We start from the raw sequence: 22067 nt of genomic DNA, 5'->3' as shown, positions 1-22067 counted from the left end.
GAGGTAGTAATGGTTAAATTTAAGTGTCAACTTGACTGGGCCATGGGGTGCCAAGGTACTTTGGTTACATATTATTCTCAGTGCGTCTGTGAGAATGTTTCTGGACGAGATTAACATTTGAACTGGTGGCTTGAGTAAGGCAGATTGCCCTCCCTAATGTGGGTGGACTTCATCCAGTCACCTGAAGACCTGAAGAGAACAAAACAGCTGACCTTGCCTAGATCAGCTAGGCAAAAATCAGGGAGGATTTTTCCTGCCTTCAGAATGGAACTGAAACATTGCCTCTTCCTGGGCCTCATGACTTCAGACTGGAACTACATTATTTATTCATTTTGGGCAGCACCGAGCAACTTGCAGGACCAGGGGTTGAACCCGCGCCCTCAGCAGTGAAAGCGAGGAGTCCTAACCATTGGACCACCAGGGAATTCCCTGGAACTACGTCATTGACCCTCCTGGGTCTGCAGCTTGCTGACTCACCCTGAAGATCTTGGGACTTGTCAGCCTCCATAATCATGTAAACCAATTCCTTATAAAAAATCTCTTTATATATATAATTATGTATGTGTGTGTACACACATATATAAACACACACACTCACACCCTATTGGTTTTGTTTCTCTAGAGAACCCCGACTAATACTTGGGTCCAATAATTATTTGTGGGTGAATAAACAAGGGAAAAGAAGCTCACATACAAAGTTGTATCCCTCCCTTACACGTCCCCAAACCTGTCCGTCTTCTTCATAACATCCTGAGACACTCTCACTCTGTCTCTATTTCAGGGACAGCACTTGAGATTTTGGCCACCTGGGCCCTTCCCAAACCACACTCCTCATTCCATACTTGGGACAACTTTCCCTTTGTGCCAAATCTGCCCTTGATGTCTTCCCTATGAGCAAGAACCAAGTCCTGGTTCATACTAGGAAGATTTTATTATCATTAGCATAAGTGTGGCAACAGGGGGATATCCTGGCATCTTCTGGGAGCTGCTCTGATCCTGCACATTATAAAAGAGTATAACAGGGTGGATATTTTCATTGCAAGATCTTCTGCCCCTCAACATACTTCCACTGAAGTAAGCACAATATCTCCCTTCACCTCCAGCATTTTTACAGACTATGAGGGCAGGCGGTGGGCAAAGACGTAAGTGCACTTGTTATTCACAAACACCTAAGGAAAGAGATACACTTCTTGTGAGTGCAGAACAATTAGGCCTCCTCCTTCCCTTTCCTCTTTTCATTCCCTGTAAAAATTCTTTACTCCGTAAAAGCAAAGCAGTTCAAATATCTCCTTCTCCAGGAAATCCTGCCATGACACTGCTGTAGGGAATCATCCCCCAGTGTCCACTTCCTTGCCTCCAGAGCTCCCCATCCCTGCTTTACCCTGATGACAGTGGGCCTGCACTTCTCCCTCCGCATTCCTGATTGTCCATGAGAGCAAGAGGCATATGGGATTCAGCTCTGAATCTCTGCTTGCACAGCATACATGGTAGTGCTCAAAAAGTTGTGTTCAATGATTTTCAATGCATAGGAGATATGTTTTCTGCCCTGAAGCACGGAGGACTGGGGGAGAATTGGCCTGTGACATGAGTGTCTTTGATAAGGAAGAGATGTGGCCAGTAGGGATTGAGGGATTTGATGCTTGAGCTGCAACTACAAACCTGGCACATTTTTGTTAAGACAAGATACGCATCAGACCGAGAGGTAAACTTTTGCGGTTTAGCCCTATGAGGAGGAAAGGACGTGGCAGCACGTATCGAATTGGTGTGCTCAAGATGCGCTTAAGAAGATGTGCTGTGTATGTGTGTGTGTATATACATACAAATAAAATGGAATGTTACTCAGCCATAAAAAAGAACGAAATATTGCCATTTGTAGCAACATGAATGCACCTAGAGAATATTATACTTAGTAAAGTTAAATCAGAGAAAGACCAATATGTTACGGATGTTACGGAAAAACCCGAATGAACTTTTTGGCCAATCCAACATGATATCATTTTTATGTGGAATCTAAAATAAAATAGAAATGAATCTATATACAAAATAGAAACAGACTCACAGACATAGAAAATAAACTTACAGATACCAAAGGGGAAAAGGGGGGGTCATAAATTAGCAATATGCTAATAACAGATGGAAACTACTAGATGTAAAGTAGATAAGCAACAAAGATTTACTGCATAGCACAGGTAACTATATTCAATATCTTCTAATAACCTATAATGGAAAAGAATCTGAAAATAAATAAGTGAAGATAGAAATACATAGTTGAATCACTTTGTTGTATACCTGAAACTAACACAATAATGTAAATCAACTAAACGTCAATTTTAAAAAGCACATGTGGCCTTCCCTGGTGGCACAGTGGTTAAGAATCCACTTGCCAGTGCAGGGGACACGGGTTCAAGCCCTGGTCCAAGAAGATCCTACATGCCGCAGAGCAACTAACCCTGTGTGCCACAACTACTGAAGCCCGCATGCCTAGAGCCTGTGCTCCGCAACAAGAGAAGCCACCGCAATGAGAAGCCCGTGCACTGCAACAAAGAGTAGCCCCCGCTCGCTGCAACTAGAGAAAGCCCGCGCACAGCAACGAAGACCCAACTCAGCCAAAAATAAATAAATTTGTTTAAAAAATAGAAAGCACATGTATTAAAACTACAAAACAAGGCTTCCCTGGTGGCACAGTGGTTGAGAGTCCGCCTGCCGATGCAGGGGACACGGGTTAGTACCCCGCCCGGTCCGGGAAGACACCACATGCCACAGAGCGGCTGGGCCCGTGAGCCATGGCCGCTGAGCCTGCGCATCCGGAGCCTGTGTTCCGCAACGGGAGAGGCCACAACAGTGAGAGGCCCACGTACCGCAAAAAAAAAAAAAAACAAAACAAAAAATTGGTGTGTTGACATCAGATCAGATCAGATCAGAGTTGGACTCTGTTTCTCCACAGCAGCCCCACCACAGCCATGGTGCTCCACGCCCCTCACCCTTAGGGCCCACACACCTGGTATTCATTCTCCAGCACCAAAAGTCGAAGCTCAAATGGCTGCCCACGGCTTCCCTGGCACAAAAGGGTCAGAAGAAGCTATCTCTTCCTCTCCCCATCCCCCTTTCGTGGAGGCTGTTCATCACCATCATGTTGTTCGTGTAGACTCAGAAATGGAATGCGACGTTGCTGCCTCTCTCAGGACACATGCACAAATCCACCACAAATTCTGGGTTCTTTCTGCAAAGACAAGAGAATGGCTCCCTCATCCAGGCCTTTACTGAAGAAAACAACCTCCTCAGGGACAAACACAGTCCTTCTCTCTCTCTCTTTCCCTCCCTCCCTCTCTCCTTCCCCTTCCCCCACCCTCTTTCTCAAAATATATACCTTTCTTACTTTGCCATCTCTCTCTCTCTCTCTCTCTCTCTCTCACAGGAAGGAAATTCCCGCCTGCAGTGTGATCTCACACTTCTGCATGAGCCACCTCAGCTCATTCTGGTGATTAAAGAAGACTAAAATGTTTCCAATGAGTGTTCCCCAAAATGCTAACACTCTCCCCTTGTGCTTCACCCTCCATCACACAAAAACTGGGATCTACTCACCCAGAGGGACACAGAAGATCTGCCTTGATCTTCACCGTGTAACCCACAGTAAGGGAAACAGACTGCCAGTAGGGGTTCGGCTATGGAAGAGACGGATACATCGGTGAGTGACAGGCCAGTGTTTTCTCTCCCACACTGTTGCCCAGGGAGAATCAGGATATATAAACATGGTTTTCTCTTGCAGCTCAGAGACATTAGCAGACCTCCAACAAGGAGACATTAATCTGAGTCCAGACATGCGCTCAGAGGCACAGATACACATATTACATACAAACACCTCCAAATGCAGAGAAAAAATATACAAAAGGACAATTATGCAAATCCAATGATTCCCACTGACACACATATGTACACATTCTCTTTCCCATTCTGTACCAGTACTCATTCAATGATTTGTTCCCAGGTGACCTGGCACAAGAAGCAGAGGTAACCAGATTCCTTCTTCCCATCCTTTATACCAAGGATTCCATAGTCTCCAGTTGGGTCTTTCTTCCCTATTGAAACTGTTGTGTGCGAGTCTGTCTGGAGAGGGTGCCCTATGAATGCTGTTAGGAGGTGGGTCACCCCTGATCCTTTCGCTCAGGCTATAGAGCCCTGCCTGCTATTCTTTTGAAATTTCTGACTCCAAAAGTGTATTCAGTCCACACTATCCAAAGTCCACTGTGATAATAAGAAGCAGCTTCTAACTGGAGATGCTGATATGCTTAATCTAAGTGCAGTTCTAGGTGTCTACGGATAAGCCACAATGATAAAATTATAACGAAGAGCTCCCTGGCTACCCTGCTTCATAAAATTGGTGCCTAACCCATGCTATATGCGACTGACTCTTTCTCTGACATCAAATCTATTCCAGAATCTTTGCTGGCAATTTCCCTATTCACCCTAGACTTGGAGGAACACACCACCTGGATAAGGATCCCAGCTCTGCCACTGTGGGACCTTATTAAGGAAATTTAACCTCTGCTAGACCCATTCTTCTTATATGTAAAATATTTGATGAACATAATCCCAAATCAAAGGGTTGTTAGTAAAGCAATCAGAGGGATCCATCCATTTATCTGTTCATCCATTTATCCATTCATTTGACAATTGCTTATTGAGTGACTAACTGGCAGCAGGCTTTGTACTATTTGCATAAATGGAAAAGAACAGATAAAAATCTTGCTCCATGGAGCTTATACTCCAGTTGGAAAATATATGCAGTAACTTTTAAAATATAATACACAAGCAAAATATATAATGTATCAGAAGGGGATAAATGTCTCGAAAAAGATGTTGGTGGACTTCCCTGGTGACACAGTGGTTACGAATCCGCCTGCCAGTGCAGGGGACACGGGTTCAAGCCATGGTCCGGGAAGATCCCACATGCCGTGGAGCAGCTAAGCCCGTGCACCGCAACTACTGAGCTTGCGCTCTGGAGCCCGCGCAACACAACTACTGAGGTCCACACACCTAGAGCCTGGGCTCCACAACAAGAGAAGCCACCACAATGAGAAGCTCGCGCACCGCAACGAAGGGTAGCCCCCGCTCGCCGCAACTAAAGAAAGCCTGCGCGCAGCAATGAAGACCCAACACAGCCAAAAATAACATAAATAAAATAAATTAAATTTTTAAAAACGCTTAAGAAAAAAAGATGTTCGTAATGGAACAGAGCAGTCCACAGAGGGCTTAATTTGAAATAGGCTAGTTAAGGTAGTCCTCATTGAGAAGATGAGATTTGAGCAAAAGCTTGGAGAAGGTCAATAAAAGAGCCATGTGTATCTTGGGGAAGAACTTCCAGTCAGAGAGATCGGCTACCAATATGGACCACATTGTGAGAAGGCAACGTGAAGTTTTGAGGAACAGCAAGGATGACAGTATGACTGGAGTAAAGGGGGAGAGAGGCAGGACTTGAACTCGGGATATGGAAAAGTAGACCATAGGACGTTTGCTTTAAGTGAGATGGGAGCCCAAGGTAGAGGAGAGGGATCTGGTCTCATTTATGTATTTTTGTTTTTTTTATAAATTTATTTATTTATTTATTTTTGGCTGCGTTGGGTCTTCTTTGATACACACGGGCTTTTCTCTAGTTGCAGCGAGGGGGCTACTCTTTGTTGCAGTGTGCGGGCTTCTCATTGCGGTGGCTTCTCTTGTTGTGAAGCACAGGCTCTAGGCACGTGGGCTTCAGTAGTTGTGGCTCGCGGGCTCTAGAGTGTAGGCTCAGTAGTTGTGGTGCATGGGCTTAGTTGCTCCGCGGCATGTGGGATCCTCCCGGATCAGGGCTTGAACCCGTGTCCCCTGTATTGGCAGGAGGATTCTTAACTGCTGCGCCATGAGGAAAGCCCTCATTTATGTTTTAAAAGGATTTCCTCTGCTGCTGTGTGGAAAACAGACTGTAGGTGCACCTGGACAAAATAAGAAAGACTACTCATAAGGCTATTACAGTAATCCTGGAGAGCGGTGACGGGGACCTGGCTGAGGCTTGTGGAAATAGAGTTGGTAGAATTGTGGAGTTCAGTAAAGAGTCTCCCACCCATAGCAGTGAAGCCTGCAAGCCTTACAACACTGGACATGGCAGAGGCTCCCCATTCATCCTCTCCCTCCCCTCACAGTGATAGAGGCTATGAGTTCACCACCCCAGAAGAGCTCACCATCCCAGTGTCCCAGGCACGGAAACCAATGACACTGGCATCTGCAAGGCACCAAGAACCTTGGAGGCACGGGAAGTCATAATCAGGGCATGGAGCCTCACCTCTGACACAGACAGTGGAAGGTGGAAAGTGCTGACTCTCTATAACCAGAGGCATCTCGGGCAAGAGAAACCAAAAACGTGTGCTATAGCACCACCTACTGGAAAAGCCTCTAATTTCTAACTTGTTGAATTGATAGACTCAAGAGGAAGAGTGTTTGCTACTTCAAAAGCACAGGCAGAACAATTCATAAGGCACCATGAAGAACCATGGTAACACTGTACCACAAAAAGAAAATGCCAATTCTCCAGAAACCAAACTTAAAGTCAAGGAATACTGTAATCTAACTGAGAGCGAATTTAATACCTATCCCTCTCAAACTCTTCTAAATTATGAAGAGGAGAGAACGCTTCCTAACTCACTTTTCTTTGGCCAACGTTACCCTGATACCAACACCAGACAAAGGCAACACACACCAAAAAAAATTCAGGCCATTATTTCTTATGAACATAGGTGTAAAGATCCTCAACAAGGGAATTCCCTGGCAGTCCAGTGATTAGGACCCAACGCTTTCACTGCCGGGGCCTGGGGTCAATCCCTGGTTGGGGAACTAATATCCCACAAGCCACGTGGTGTAGCCAAAAAAAAATCCTCAACAAAATATTAGCAAGCTGAATAGAACATGTTACAGGATCATACACCATGGTCAAGTGGGCTGTATTCCAGGGATGCAAGGATGGTTCAACATCCAGGTATCAATAAATGTGATACACCACATTAGAAAAATAAAGGATAAAAACCATGTGATCATCTCAATAGATACAGAAGAGTGTTTGCCAAGATTCAACCCCCAATAAGGATAAAAACTCTCCATAAATTGGGTATAGAAGAAACGCACCTCAAAATAGTAAAGGCCACATATGAAAAACCCACAGCAAACATCGTGCTCAAGGAAAGCTATCTCCCTAAAATCAGGAACGAGACAAAGATGCCCACTCTGCCACTCCTATTATACATAATACTGGAAGTCCTAGCCAGAGCAATTAGGCAAGACAAGGAAAAAACGGCATCCAAATTGGAAAGGAAAAAAGAAAACTGACACTGGTTTTGTTTCGCTTTTTGTTGCTTGGTTTTTTGTTTTTGTTTTGTTTTTTAATATTTATTTATTTATTTATTTGGCTGCATCGGGTCTTAGTTGCGGCATGTAGGATATTCGTTGTGGCATACAGGATCTTTCGTTGCAACACGCGGGTTTCTCCCTAGTTGCAGTGTGTGGGCTTCTCCCTAGCTGTAGTACACGGGCTCCAGAGTGTGCGGGCTCAGTAGCAGTTGCAGCACGCAGGCGCAGTTGCCTCACAGTATGTGGGATCTTAGTTTCCCAACCAGGGATCGAACTCGCGTCCTGTGCATTGGAAGGCAGATTTTTAACCACTGGACCACCAGGGAAGTCCCTGACACTATTTTTGGATGTCATGATTTTATGTACAGAAAACTCTAATGACTCCATCAAAATTATTAGAAATTATAAATGAATACAGTAAAGTTGCAGGGTACAAAATCAACAGACAAAAATATGTTGCATTTCTATATGCTAAAAATGAGCTAGCAGAAAGAGAAATTAAGAAAGAAATTGCAGGGAATTCCCTGGCAGTCCAGTGGGTTAGGACGCTGCACTTCCATTGCAGGGGGACGAGTTCAATGCTGTGCAGCATGGCCAAAAAATAAAAGAAAGAAAGAAAGAGAGAGAGAAAGGAATTGCCTTTATAACCACAACCAAGACAGGAATAAATTTAACCAAGGAGGTGAAAGACCTGTACGCTGAAAACTATACGACATTGAAAGAAATTGAACAAGACACAAATAAATGGAAACATAGTCCATGTTCATGGATTGGAAGAAATAACATTGTTAAAATGTCCATATTACCTATACAATTTACATGCTCAATGCAATCCCTACCAAAATCTCAAAGACATTTTTTACAAATAGAACAAAAAATTCTAAAATTTATATGGACCCACAAAAGACCCCAAAAGCCAAAGAAATCCTGAGAAAAAGGAACAAAAGTGAAGATCATACTCTCTGGTTTCAAACTATATTAAAAAGCCATGGTACTGGCAGAAAAACACGGTAATCAAAACCACATGGTAGTGGCAGAAAAACAGATACATAATCAATGGAACAGAATTGAGAGCCCCAAAAGAATCCACACATATACGGATAATGAATTTATGACAAAGGAGCAAAGAACATACAATGGAGAAAGGATACTCTCTTCAATAAACATTGGAAAAATTGAACAGCCACGTGCAAAAAAAAAAAAAGAAAAACAATTACCTCATACCATACACAAAAATCAACTCAAAATCGATTAAATACTTGACTCTAAGACCTGAAACCATAACACCCCAGAAGAAAACATAGCCAGTACACTGATTGACATGTCTTAGCAATATCTTTCTAGATACGTCACCTGCCACGAGGGAAACAAAAGCAAAAATAAACAAATGGAACTACATCAAACTAAAAAGCTTCTGTACAGTAAAGGAAACCATCAACAAAATTAAAAGATAACCTACCAAATGGGAAAAGATATTTGCAAATGATATATCTGGTAAGGGGTTCATATCCAAAGTATGTAAAGAACTCCTACAACTCAACAACAACAAGAAAACAAACAACCCGATTAAAAAGCGGACAGGGGGGCTTCCCTGGTGGCGCAGTGGTTGAGGGTCCGCCTGCCGATGCAGGGGACGGGGGTTCATGCCCCAGTCCGGAAGGATCCCACGTGCCGCGGAGCGGCTGCGCCCGTCAGCCATGGCCGCTGAGCCTGCGCGTCCGGAGCCTGTTGCTCCGAAGCGGGAGAGGCCACAACAGTGAGAGGCCCGCGTACCGCAAAAAAAAAAAAAAAAGCGGACAGAGTATATGCCCAGTAGTGGGATTGCTGGGTCATATGGTAGTTCTATTTTTAGTTTTTTAAGGAATGACCATATTGTTCTCCATAGTGGCTGTATCAATTCACATTCCCACCAGCAGTGCAAGAGTGTTCCCTTTTCTCCACACCCTCTCCAGCATTTATTGTTTGTAGATCTTTAGATGATGGCCATTCTGACCCGTGTGAGATGATATCTCACTGTAGTTTTGATTTGCATTTCTCTAATGATTAGTGATGTTGAGCATTCTTTCATGTGTTTGTTGGCAATCTGTATATCTTCTCTGGAGAAATGTCTATTTAGGCCTTCTGCCCATTTTTGGACTGGGTTGTCTGTTTTTTTAATGTTGAGCTGCATGAGCTGCTTGTAAATTTTGGAGATTAATCCTTTGTCAGTTGCTTCATTTGCAAATATTTTCTCCCATTCTGAAGGTTGTCTTTTCGTCTTGTTTATGGTTTCCTTTGCTGTGCAAAAGCTTTTAAGCTTCATTAGGTTCCATTTGTTTATTTTTGGTTTTATTTCCATTTCTCTAGGAGGTGGGTCAAAAAGGATCTTGCTGTGATTTATGTCATAGAGTGTTCTGCATGCAGGATCTTTAGTTGCAGCATGCGGAATCTTTTTTTGTTTAGTTGCAGCATGTGGGATCTTTTTTTAGTTGTGGCATGGGACTCAGTTGCGGCATTCAGGCTCCCAGATGCGGCATGCAGGCTCCCAGATGCGGCATGCAGGCTCCCAGATGCGGCATGCATGCAGGATCTAGTTCCCTGCCTAGGGATCGAACCCGGGCCCCTTGTGTTGGGAGCACATAGTCTTAACCGCTGGACTACCAGGGAAATCCCTAAACTTGTTTTCATTCATTGAAGATTAATCCTATCCAATACAAATTTAAAAAAAAAAATTAATCCTAGATCAACGTGATACTTTAAAAACCTGGGATAGTTTGTTACATTTAGAAATATTTTATTGTAAGTACCCATGTTTAAGTCAATTAAATAAAGCTCTTTTACAAATTAATTTTAATGACACCATCTGGAGGTAGGGACATGTCATATTTACAATGTACAGATAGACAGACACCCAGATAAAAACAGACAGATCTCATGCCTTTCCTGCTTGAGTTAAAAAGTCCTCTTGGGGCTTCCCTGGTGGCGCAGTGGTTGAGAGTCCGCCTGCCGATGCAGGGGATGCGGGTTCGTGCCCCGGTCCGAGAAGATCCCACATGCCGCGGAGCGGCTGGGCCCGTGAGCTATGGCCGCTGAGCCTGCGCGTCCGGAGCCTGTGCTCCACAACGGGAGAGGCCACAACAGTGAGAGGCCCGCGTACCGCAAAAAAAAAAAAAGAAAAGAAAAGAAGGGACAAACCAATATGGATACAGAAAGTTGTGTACAGTTTTTTAAAAAGGAGCCCTTGCACTTTCCCTGGTGGCACAGTGATTAGGAATCTGCCTGTCAATGCAGGGGACACAGGTTCGAGCCCTGGTCCAGGAAGATCCCACATGCCGCAGAGCAGCTAAGCCCGTGTGCCACAACTACTGAAGCCCATGCACCTAGAGCCTGTGCTCCATAACGAGAAAAGCCACTGCAATGAGAGGCCCGTGCACCGCAACAAAGAGTAGCCCCCACTCTCCGCAGCTAGAGAAAAGCCCGCGCACAGCAACGAAGAGCCAACGCAGCCAAAAATCAAAAAAAAAAAGAGGAACCCTGAAGCATCTCTTACAGAGATGTTAAACTCACTAGGATTATTTGGTATGTTAAATTATATGGGAAGAATTGTCCAATGAGTGACAAGCCTTCTTAGGTTATACTCTATGGTTAAATGTTATATACATTCTAGAACTTATATGAAATTTCTTTAAAAATCTTATATGTCCTGGTATAATGGTATTAGTCATAACTCTAGTTAAAATATTATATGTCACAGCAATAACCAAGTTTCTTTTTCAATTGCATTGTAATCAGATCTTTAAGTATGCCTTTTAAAGTCTTTTGTCATTTAGACAGTTATTGTTTTACTGTTTTTTTCCCAAAAAAGCTTCGTCCTCAAGGTTCATAAAAAGGAATTTTTGACAAATACAGGTTTATGATATACTTCAGAAAATACTGCTGAACTAGATAAGAAATTGATTAATTCTAATGGAAACCCTGATGGCTTCATAAAACTCTTAACAGAAAGGAATTAGTTACACAGGACTGAGTGAAGTGGTGAATATGGTTGTAATTTTTATGGGTTTTATCTTAAATATTACTGGCTTTTTAAAAAATAAATTTGTTTTATTTTTGACTGTGTTGGGCCTTCGTTGCTGCGCGAGGGCTCCCTCTAGTTGCAGAGAGCGGGGGCTACTCTTTGTTGTGGTGAGCGGGCTTCTCATTGCGGTGGCTTCTCTTGTTGCAGAGCACGGGCTCTAGGCACACGGGCCTCAGTAGCCATGGCACGTGGGTTCTAGAGCACAGGCTCAGTAGTTGTGGCTCATGGCTCTAAAGCACAGGCTCAGTAGTTGTGGCGCATTGGCTTAGTTGCTCCGCCGCATGTGGGATCTTCCCGGACCAGGGCTCGAACCTGTGTTCCCTCCATTAGCAGGCAGATTCTTAACAACTGCGCCACCAGGGAAGCCCTATTACTGGCTTTTAATCTGTGTCTTCCAGATATAAGGAAACCTTTAGCCTCAAGCTAATTATGATTTACTGCAACTTGGTAAATTATACCTTTGTGAGCAGAGTTGAAAGATCAGTCTTTTCTCTCTATTGATCCCTTTAGAAACTGGAAACTCTTAGGTTCCCAGCAGAGTGAATAAGGAAGGTCACCTCCTGACAGGTGCAGGAATCTCAAGATATTGTGAAGACCTCAAGAAGCGAAGAATTCATCCAAATCTATAGACAGTGCAGGCAAAATCTGTGGCAAGCCCTTGGCATGGCTCTTCTGGCCTTGAGAATCCTTTTAAAAGCACAATCTGAGGTTCCTCATAAAAAGTTAAAGCACAGCTAATTTAAAAGAGCCTGTGTCATCAACTACACTTATGTGAAAATCAGGACAAGTTTATTGAAACCAGACTTATTTTTCAAACCAGTTAGTCTTAATGTGGTTATATTTGATTAAAATGAGGGTAATTTTAGACAGAAGAACATTATGTTTCAGTGGATATTAAATTCTAGTTTTGTTAACTGAGGTCTGTATTTATTTTTTTATAGAGTCTTTTTTTAAAATTTATTTATTTAATTTATTTATTTTTGGCTGCGTTGGGTCTTCGTTGCTGCATGGGCTCTCTCTAGTTACAGTGAGCGGGGGCTACTCTTTGTTGCAGTGTGTGGGCTTCTAATTGCGGTGGCTTCTCTTGTTGTGGAGCACGGGCTCTATGTGCACAGGCTTCAGTAGATGTGGTGCTCAGGCTCAGTAGTTGTGGCTCGCAGGCTCTAGAGCGCAGGCTCAGTAGAGCGTGGGGTTAGCTGCTCCGCGGCATGTGCAATCTTCCCTGACCAGGGCTCAAACCTGTGTCCCGTGCACTGCCAGGCAGATTCTTAACCACTGCACCACGAGGAAAGTCTGAGGTCTGTGTCTAGTATCTAAGACTCACCTCCCAGGTAGCTCCTTAGTGTTGTGTTACATTATTGTAAAGTGTAATTGAAATACTGAAAGGACACTTTAAGTTTCTTTCTGAAGCTTATCACAGCAATCCATCCTGGATAAAAATCAGATGCCTTGGGCTTCCCTGGTGGCGCAGTGGTTGAGAGTCCGCCTGCCGATGCAGGGGACACGGGTTCGTGCCCCGGTCCGGGAAGATCCCACATGCCGCAGAGCGGCTGGGCCCGTGAGCCATGGCTGCTGAGCCTGCGCGTCTGGAGCCTGTGCTCCGCAATGGGAGAGGCCACAACAGTGAGAGGCCCACATACCGCAAAAAAAAAAAAAATCAGATGCCTCATGACCTGCAACCACATTATGCATACTGGAAAAGGCATCATTTATGACTTTTTTTCCTTTTTTGGCCATATCATGTGGCATTCAGGATCTTAGTTTCCCCATTAGAGATCAAACCCGTGACCCCAGCAGTGGAAGCACGGAGTCCTAACCACTGGACCGCCAGGGAATTCCTGGAAAAGGTATCACTTAAAGAACTGTCGCCAACCTAGATAAAAGGACCCATACCAAGTATTCTTAACTAGCTCACACACAGCGAAACTGAAGGCAACTGACTCCTGAATTCATATTTCCCATGTAAGAAGAGCCTCTGCAGTGGACTGGTCTACAGAAAGGACTGCTGACCCCAAATGACACCCACACTAGGACGAGAAAAAGACAACAGCAGTGGTAGGCAGCTGACCCAAAAATCTGGACCCAGCCTTTAAGAGTCATTCTACTAATTTAACTGAACTCTTTACCAAATGTTTGTCTCCCTATCTACACTGAAAGTCATTGCTTTACCTCTAACCATACTATGCCCCTAATGTTTAGGATGGAAAGAAAATTCTCTGGGGAAGTTGTCAAAGACTGTAACTACTCATGACATGCATCACTGCTTGCTTCAGGTGTGCTGTTGAAAGCACATGTACAATGTTTGTGCAACAGTTCGATGTAATTTATAAAAGGAATAGCCTATGAAATGCTTCCCCATTAGCATATCTCTGAGCTTGTTCACTACGTCTGATTAGTTTTCCCCCAATGTGGATAACTAGGCAAATATATATATGAAGAAAAAGGAGGCCTAGCACCAAAGGACATGGTGGACCCAGGGCCAGCAGCCACCAACCTGGCGTTGAGGGACAAATATTTTGCTCTATCAAAAGATTTGCAGACAAAAGGGAAAATGATAGAGGAACTTTTCACATACTGAGGGATGGCAAAGTCATTCTGGCTTTTACATGATATAACTTGAACTGTATGCTGACCAGAGTGGCCTGTTTTGTGGCCTACTGAACATCCACTGTACATCTGCTTTGGCCATTGAACACGAAAATGCATTTAAAAAATGCATTTAAAAGTCAAAATGAAGTGACCATGGTTCAGGCATCCAAGATGGAGCTGGACGGCCATTGTGGATGTGATTTTAGACCCATTCCTGGTTTGCTGAGAACCTGAATTTCCTGAACTGTGTCAGACTCAGGATGACACCAGTTGTTCTCAAAGCAGTGTCTGCTGCCGGTTGTAACCTTATGGTCTCAAGGTCTCCTCTTACAGCTATTAATTTTTTTCTTACTTTGGGAATAGTAACAAACAAGAAGGCTGAAGACATAGCCTTCTAGCAGAAGGCACTAGAGTCTTTAGGCAGAGGAGGGGATGAGGGAGTGTGTGCGTAAGTGCAAGGAGGTGAGGCTGTGCATTTGTCTTCACGGCTCTGAGTGTGACTACAGCACACCAGTGCGTGTTACAGTGAGTAAGAATGTAGGGAGGTATGTGTGACATGACGAACTGCGTGTCTTTGTGTGACTATATGTGAATGTGTGCGTGTGAGAATCTGTGACTGGGTGTCGATCGGTGAATATGTGTGTGGATTTGTCTGCATGTGAGGGTTCTCCCCTACACAGCAGTGACTGTTTAAATGACTGTGGGTCTTCCCACGTGTATCAGTGTGGATCCTGGTTGGCAGAAGTGGTGGCCTTGTGGCCTGTGAGTTACCCAGAACTCACCTCTGAGCATCGATGAGAGCAGAAGGAGTGATTCCTTAGATGCCTCTTCTCGAGAAGAGTGAGAGAAGGTGACCTCAGACTGTAGGGCGCTGCGTCTCCAGTCTGGGTGCACACACAGTGACCACTCGCTCCACCTCAGGTATCCTCCCCAAGTCAGCCCTTCCCATTGCCTCACAGGAGGAGGGTGAGCAGATCCTGGACCCCAGGGGAAAACCGTTGGGAGACTTGGTTTCAGAGAATCAAATCACCTGAAGCTGGAAGGAAAACATTCAGCCTCAGTCCAGACAGTTTACAGCAGATCTCAGTCAACAACTTGTAGATTCTCCCCAATTACTTTCCTGTCCCACACCCTTTGTACAAGTACTGACTGTGTTCTCAACAACGCTGTATACATTCTTGAAAGGACATGCATTCCCCTTGATGATTCCGATGCGTATACATCTACATCCCACACACAGGGGTTTCCTTTTCCGTTATTACGTCCCTCTCTCTTTAAACAAATGTTTTTCCCTGGAGTGAATTTTTACACTTTCATATTTTTATATCCTCAAGTCTTGTCTTCAGAGTTTCAGGTGGTAGAAAATAATTGCAGGCAGTATTCCTGAAAGGGTCCTCCCCCTTCTGACAGGTCGCCCCTATAGGGACCCTGCATGTGCCAGTGATTAGGCTAAAGGTTTTGCTCATCTATTCCTGAGAACACCCTATGAAGTGGGAATTTCTGATAATCCTCCTTGTACCAAGCAAACTGAGGCAGGGAGAGTTCAAGTAATAGATCTAAGATCTCACTGCTCGTAAGGGGCAGAATCAGCATTCGAATCCAGGCAGCCTGGCTCTTGGACCCTTGCTCTTAACTATGATCCTCTCATCTCTTCAAGGACACAGGGACCTGACTCTCGTGAAGTGGGGAGATTGGGGCCCTCAGAGTTTGTTCTTTGATGTGTAACCTGCTGCACCCCTGGGAACCGCTGTAGGAGGGGAGCCCACACCTGGCCTTGCCCCTCATCCACTCTTGTCTCCCCATGGCAGGTCCTGTACACATGGCATGTGTCCTTGTCTATTGGTTCTTCAGTGACAATCAGAGGGAAACCTGTCATATCTTTCAGGTGGGTACTCTATAGCCCATGGGTGGGGAGGTGAAGGAGAAGTGAGAATATTAGAGCATGGGGGCGGGCAGGTCACTTCATGTATGAGTGATGTTAAAACACGTAAATAGCATAATGGTAGCACAATGCATATGCAGGTCCTGGAGACCCCTGCAGTACCAGGCATTATGCCTGCAGTTGCAGAACTGTTGGCAGGTCTTGGGGTCTGGGAAAAGGGGTCAGGGCTTTGGCTCTTCATCAAGGGGCATAGGACTTCCAGCAGATAAAGAACCAGTAGCCCCAGGCCAGTGACTGCTGCTCAATTTGAATCCTGGGCCAAGGAACAGGGCATCCTGCTATCCTGGGCAGGATGAGCTGAAGGAGGCCCGCAGGAACAAGGATTACAGTGTCCCCCAGGAAGGCCTTCCTCCTACCAGGGAGGAATCGGGAAAGAATGTGTGTGTGTGTGTCAAATGTGGGTTCCCCCACAAGAAGAGGCCTATTCAACATGCCATGTGCTTGCCCATCAGCAAGAACACAGAAATGCAGGTGGATTTCCACACTGGGACTGACGAGAACTCAGACGTTGCCTTCCATTTCCAAGCGTACTTTGGCATATCTGTGAAGATAAACAACCGTCAGAATGGGAGCTGGAACTGTGAGGAGGCATCCTCTGGAATGCCCTGTGTGGATGGCCAACCATTTGAACTGCACATCTCGGTGCTGCAAAATGAGTACCAGGTAAGTGCACCCAGGAACCATCCATTCCATGGCCTCTACAAGCTCTCAGAGGAGGACACAGCTCTCCCTGGCCTTGCCCCAAGTGTCCTTCAGGGTCCATCTCCCATAACCACTCCTGCCCCTTTAATCACAAAGCACCCTCTGCTTGTACCGCCATCCTCAGGTCTTTTCCCAAATCGAACCAGGGTCAAGATCAGCTTACCTGCCACTTCCCTCAAGGTGGAGAATTTGCTCTGACTTCACCCATAGTTATCATTTCTACCTATGCTGTTATTATTTGAATTTTCATGTCACTAAATAGTTAAGATATGCATATGAGTAATTTTAATCCATCCAATGTAAGTCTTTCTCTCACTCTCAAACCAGGACAACTGTTACTAGTTTCTTTACACTCATTCCAGAGGTAATATATGCTTATACAAGTACATCTAACTATCTACACCTTTATATATAAAGAAAATATATACTTTTATTAATGGATAAAAATATATACTTTTATCCATTTTATATATATATATACTTTTTTTTTTTAAAGAAAAGGTGTCATGAGTTTCTCTATATATCACACCATGAAGACTAGAGTTTATTTGTAATTTAAGAATATATCTTAGGGGCTTCCATGGTGGCGCAGTGGTTGAGAATCTGCCTGCTAATGCAGGGGACACGGGTTCGAGCCCTGGTCTGAGAAGATCCCACATGCTGTGGAGCAACTAGGTCCGTGAGCCACAACTACTGAGCCTGCGCGTCTGGAGCTTGTGCTCCGCAACAAGAGAGGCCGCGACAGTGAGAGGCCCGCGCGCTGCGATGAAGAGTGGCTCCCGCTCGCCGCAACTAGAGAAGCCCATGCACAGAAACGAAGACCCAACACAGCCAAAAATAAATAAATAAATAAGAATATATCTTAGATCCATGACGTTTCATAATTTAATGTTTGCATAACATTCCAATAGAAGGATTACCAAAAATGGTTTAACTTGACCCTTATTAATGCACATTTAGGTTGTTTCCAATATTTTGCTCTCAAGAATGATGCTGCAGTAAGGTTTCTGTACCACACTTTTGTCATTATCAACCTCCCAATACTTACATTGGAGGAATAACTGGTTCAAAAACCATATGAATTTTAAATATGACAAACTAACACCCAAAAAATGACTGCTTCTGAAGAGTCTCACCAATAAAGAACATGTTCAAATATTCTGCCCTTTTTAAATGGCTAGGCAAAAATAATAATATTTTTTAAGACTGAGGTAGAGCATCTTTTCATATGTCTATAAGCTGTTAAAATAATATCCTATTTTTAAACCATCTGTACTATTCTACCTCTTTAAGACCACTTGAGTTTCATTCTTCACCACCGTCACCCCAAATCTAAGGTACTCAAAGAAAAAACTGGGTGATCAGAGTAAATGGCAACAAAGTTTGCAGAACTGAAGTGTATGCATTCAGTGAACACTTACCAACCCCTTAGCCTGTGATGCTCTGTGCAAGAGACAGGGAGTCAAGATTCGTGAGACACAGTTCTTGCCCATGAGAAGCTTCTAAGCTAGAGGAAAGGCCACGCAAATATAGACCGTGCAACAGAGAGTGGTAGAACCTCCCTGGAGGAATAAGAGAAATACAGAAAACAAAGAGAACAAGTCTCCAAAATAGTCCCAAAAGTTAGCCTATAAAAAGAAGCATATCTACTGGGTTTTGAAGTTTGAATAGGGGTTTTCTGAGTGGATAGTGTGTGTACTAGGGCAGAAGTAGAAAGGAAGACTGAAAGTTTGTTTGGTGGCATACCGTATTTCTGACCCATTTTCCCTTCCAGGTAACGGTAAATGGCCAAAAACATTATAGCCTTGCCCATCGACTCCCACCACAATCTGTGAAGTTTGTGCAAGTGTGGAGAGATGTCTCCCTGTCCTCAGTGTGTGTCTGCTAAAGAGGGATGTGACCAGACTACCCATTATCAAGGAGGTCCCTCCATCTAAGTGACCATGTGACTCCCAGAGTTCACTAACAGACTGGCTCCTCCTCACCCTTCCCCAAAACTTGATCATTAAAACTTCTGAAAACTTAACAGGGTTTGGTTCTTGCTTTGGGGGAAAAAAGAGTAAGTGGTCATCACCAAGAGGGGTGTGAAAGTACTATAGAAAAGATCAAGGAATCTAAAAGCATAGCTATTTCTCTGACACAAGGAGTAAGGGACAGGGTCACTGAAATGTCTGCAAAGACATTAGTAAAAATATCCTTATATAGTACCTACTATATGCCAGACACTGAACCAAAACCCTTCCCCCATTTCAGACAACTAAACCAAGATATAAGGCATCTGTCTATATACACAAAGCTATAATTGGTGATATGGGGAAGAAACTTTGTAATTTGAGGGAAATCAGGTGAAATTCATAAAAACTACTAGAACTGATAAACAAATTCAGCAAGGTAGCAGGATACAAGATTAACATACAGAAATCGGTTGCATCTCTGTCTCCCCAGGAATAGGAGAAAATATGATAATAGTCACGTTTACATCAAGCCAGATTTACTGCTATAACTATCCTGATATCCCTATAGAAGTTGTGCTGTGGTTTTTTTTTGTTCTACTTTAATAGAAAGTTTAAAGCAAATATTTAATTGCTGACCTCAGAAATTTTGATAGTTACACACATATTTGGGAGTTTGTTGGTCTCATTTGGAGACTTCCTTTGGACCCTCCTTTATGTACCTTTTAAAAATAAAAGTGAAAATATCTTTAAAAAAAAAGAAAAAAAAAGAAATTGGTTGCATTTCTTTTTTTTTTTACATCTTTATTGAGTATAATTGCTTTACAATGGTGTGTTACTTTCTGCTTTATAACAAAGTGAATCAGTTATACATATACATATGTTCCCATATCTCTTCCCTCTTGCATCTCCCTCCCTCCCACCATCCCTATCCCACCCCTCCAGGCGGTCACAAAGCACTGAGCTGATGTTTACACTAACAATGAAATATCAGAAAGGGAATGTAAAAAAAAAATTATCCCCTTTAAAATCACATCAAAAGAAAAAAACTACTTAGGAATAAACCTGACCAAGGAGCTGAAAGACTTATATGTTGAGAACTGTAAAACTTAATAAAGGAAACCATCCTTTCCTGAGGGAGTATTCTACTTGCCACTTCCATAGTTTTTCAGAGAGTCAGATTTATGAATAACTCTGAATCACTTTTTCTTCTTATGTGGTTCTGTTTATTTAAAGGAAGAGACATATACTTTGATTAAAAAATTAAAAAGGAGAATGTTTAAAAGACATAAAAGAAATCAAAGATGATTCAAAGAAATGGAACGATATCCCATACTCTTGGATTGGAAGAATTAATATCATTAAAATGGCCATACTACCCAAAGCAATCCACAGATTTAATGCAATCCCTATCAAATTACCCATGATATTTTTCACAGAACTAGAACAAATAATCCTAAAATTTATATGGAACCATAAAAGACCCAGAACTGCCAAAGCAATCCTGAGGAAAAAGAACAAAGCAGGAGGCATAATCCTCCCAGACTTCAGACAATACTACAAAGCTATAGTAATCAAAACACTGTGGTACTAGCATATGGATCAATGGGACAGAATAGAGAGCCCAGAAATAAACCCACACACCTACAGTCAATTAATCTTCAACAAAGGAAGCAAGAATATACAATGGAGAAAAGACAGCCTCTCCAGCAAATGGTGTTGAGAAAGTTGGACAGCCAAATGTAAATCAAGGAAGTTAGAACACACTCTCACACAATACACAAAAATAAACACAAAATGGCTTAAAGACTTAAACATAAGACATAACATCATAAAACTCCCGGAGGAGAACATAGGCAAAACACTCTCTGACATAAATTGTACCAATCTTTTCTTAGGTCAGTCTCCCAAGGCAATAGAAACAAAAGCAAAAATAAACAAATGTGACTTAATCAAACTTACAAGTTTTGCACTGCAAAGGAAACCATAAACAAAACAAAACAGCAACCTACAGACTGGGAGAAAGTATTTGCAAATGATGCAACCAACAAGGGCTTAATTTCCAAGATATACAAACAGTTCATACAACTCAATAACAAAAAACAAACAACACAATTGAAAAACAGGCAGAAGACCTAAATAGACATTTCTCCAGGGACTTCCCTGGTGGCGCAGTGGTTGAGAATCCACCTGCCAATGCAGGGGACACGGGTTCGAGCACTGGTCCAGGATGATCCCACATCTGCAACTAAGCCCATGCACCACAGCTACTGAGCCTGCACTCCAGAGCTTGCAAGCCACAACTACTGAGCCTGCACACCACAACAACCGAAGCCCATGTGCCCTAGAGCCTGCACACCGCAACTACTGAGCACATGCACTGCAACTACTGAGCACATACGCCGCAACTACTGAAGCCCACGTGCCCTAGGGCCCACGTGCCACAACTACTGAGCCTGTGTGCTGCAACTACTGAAGCCCCTGCACCTAGAGCCCATGCTCTGCAACAAGAGAAGCCACCACAATGAGAAGTCCCTGCACCGTTAACAAAGAGTAGCCCCCACTCGCCACAACTAGAGAAAGCCCACGCGCAGCAATGAAGACCCAACGCAGCCCCCCCAAAAAAAAAGTCTACAAATAACAAATGTTGGAGAGGGTGTGGAGAAAAGGGAACCCTCTGACACTGTTGGTGGGAATGTAATTTGGTGCACCCGCTATGGAAAACCGTTTGGAGGTTCTTCAAAAAACTAAAAAAAAAGTTGCCATATGACCCAGCAATCCCACTCCTGGGCATATATCCAGATAAAAGTATAATCCAAAAAGATACATGCACCCCTATGTTCAAAGCAGCACTATTCACAATAGCCAAGATATGGAAACAACCTAAATGTCCATTGACAGATGAATAGATAAAGAAGATGTGGTACATATATACAATGGAATACTACTCAGCCATAAAAAAGAATGAAATAATGCCATTTGCAGCAACATGGATGGACCTAGAGATCATCATACTAAGTGAAGTAAGTCAGAAAAAGACAAAAAGCATATGATATCACTTACATGTGGAATCTAAAATATGACACAAATGGGACTTCCCTGGTGGTCCAGTGGTAAAGAATCCGCCTTCCAATGCGGGGGACGTGGGTTTGATCCCTGGTAGGGGAACTAAGATCCCACATGCCATGGGGCAACTAAGGCCCCGTGCCAAAACTGCTGAGCTCTCGCATCTCAACCAGAGAGCCTGCGTGCCGCAAACTACAGAGCCCATGCTCTCTGGAGCCCGAGCACAACAACTAGAGAGAGAAAAACCCACGTGTCACAACTAGAGAGAAGCCTGCGTGCCACAGCTAAGACCTGACACAGCCAAAAAAAATAAAAAAATAAAAATAAAATAAAATATGACACAAATGAACTTTATCTACGAAACAGAAATAGACTCACAGACATAGAG

General features: G+C 43.5%; 1 protein-coding gene across 1 annotated transcript; it reads right to left on the bottom strand.

Moving 5' to 3' along the window:
* Positions 1–1055: 1055 nt before the first annotated feature.
* On the bottom strand, positions 1056–16068 carry LGALS13 (galectin 13; the record flags this gene model as incomplete). Its single annotated transcript, XM_079906641.1, is given in 7 exon segments — positions 1056–1115; positions 1119–1169; positions 2999–3055; positions 3166–3220; positions 3583–3662; positions 14800–14933; positions 16062–16068. Coding segments are annotated over 7 exon segments (444 nt in total).
* Positions 16069–22067: the final 5999 nt, after the last annotated feature.

Source organism: Stenella coeruleoalba, assembly GCF_951394435.1.
Source record: "Stenella coeruleoalba genome assembly, chromosome: 20".
NCBI lineage: Eukaryota > Metazoa > Chordata > Mammalia > Artiodactyla > Delphinidae > Stenella > Stenella coeruleoalba.
This window is presented reverse-complemented; position numbering and strand designations above follow the sequence as displayed.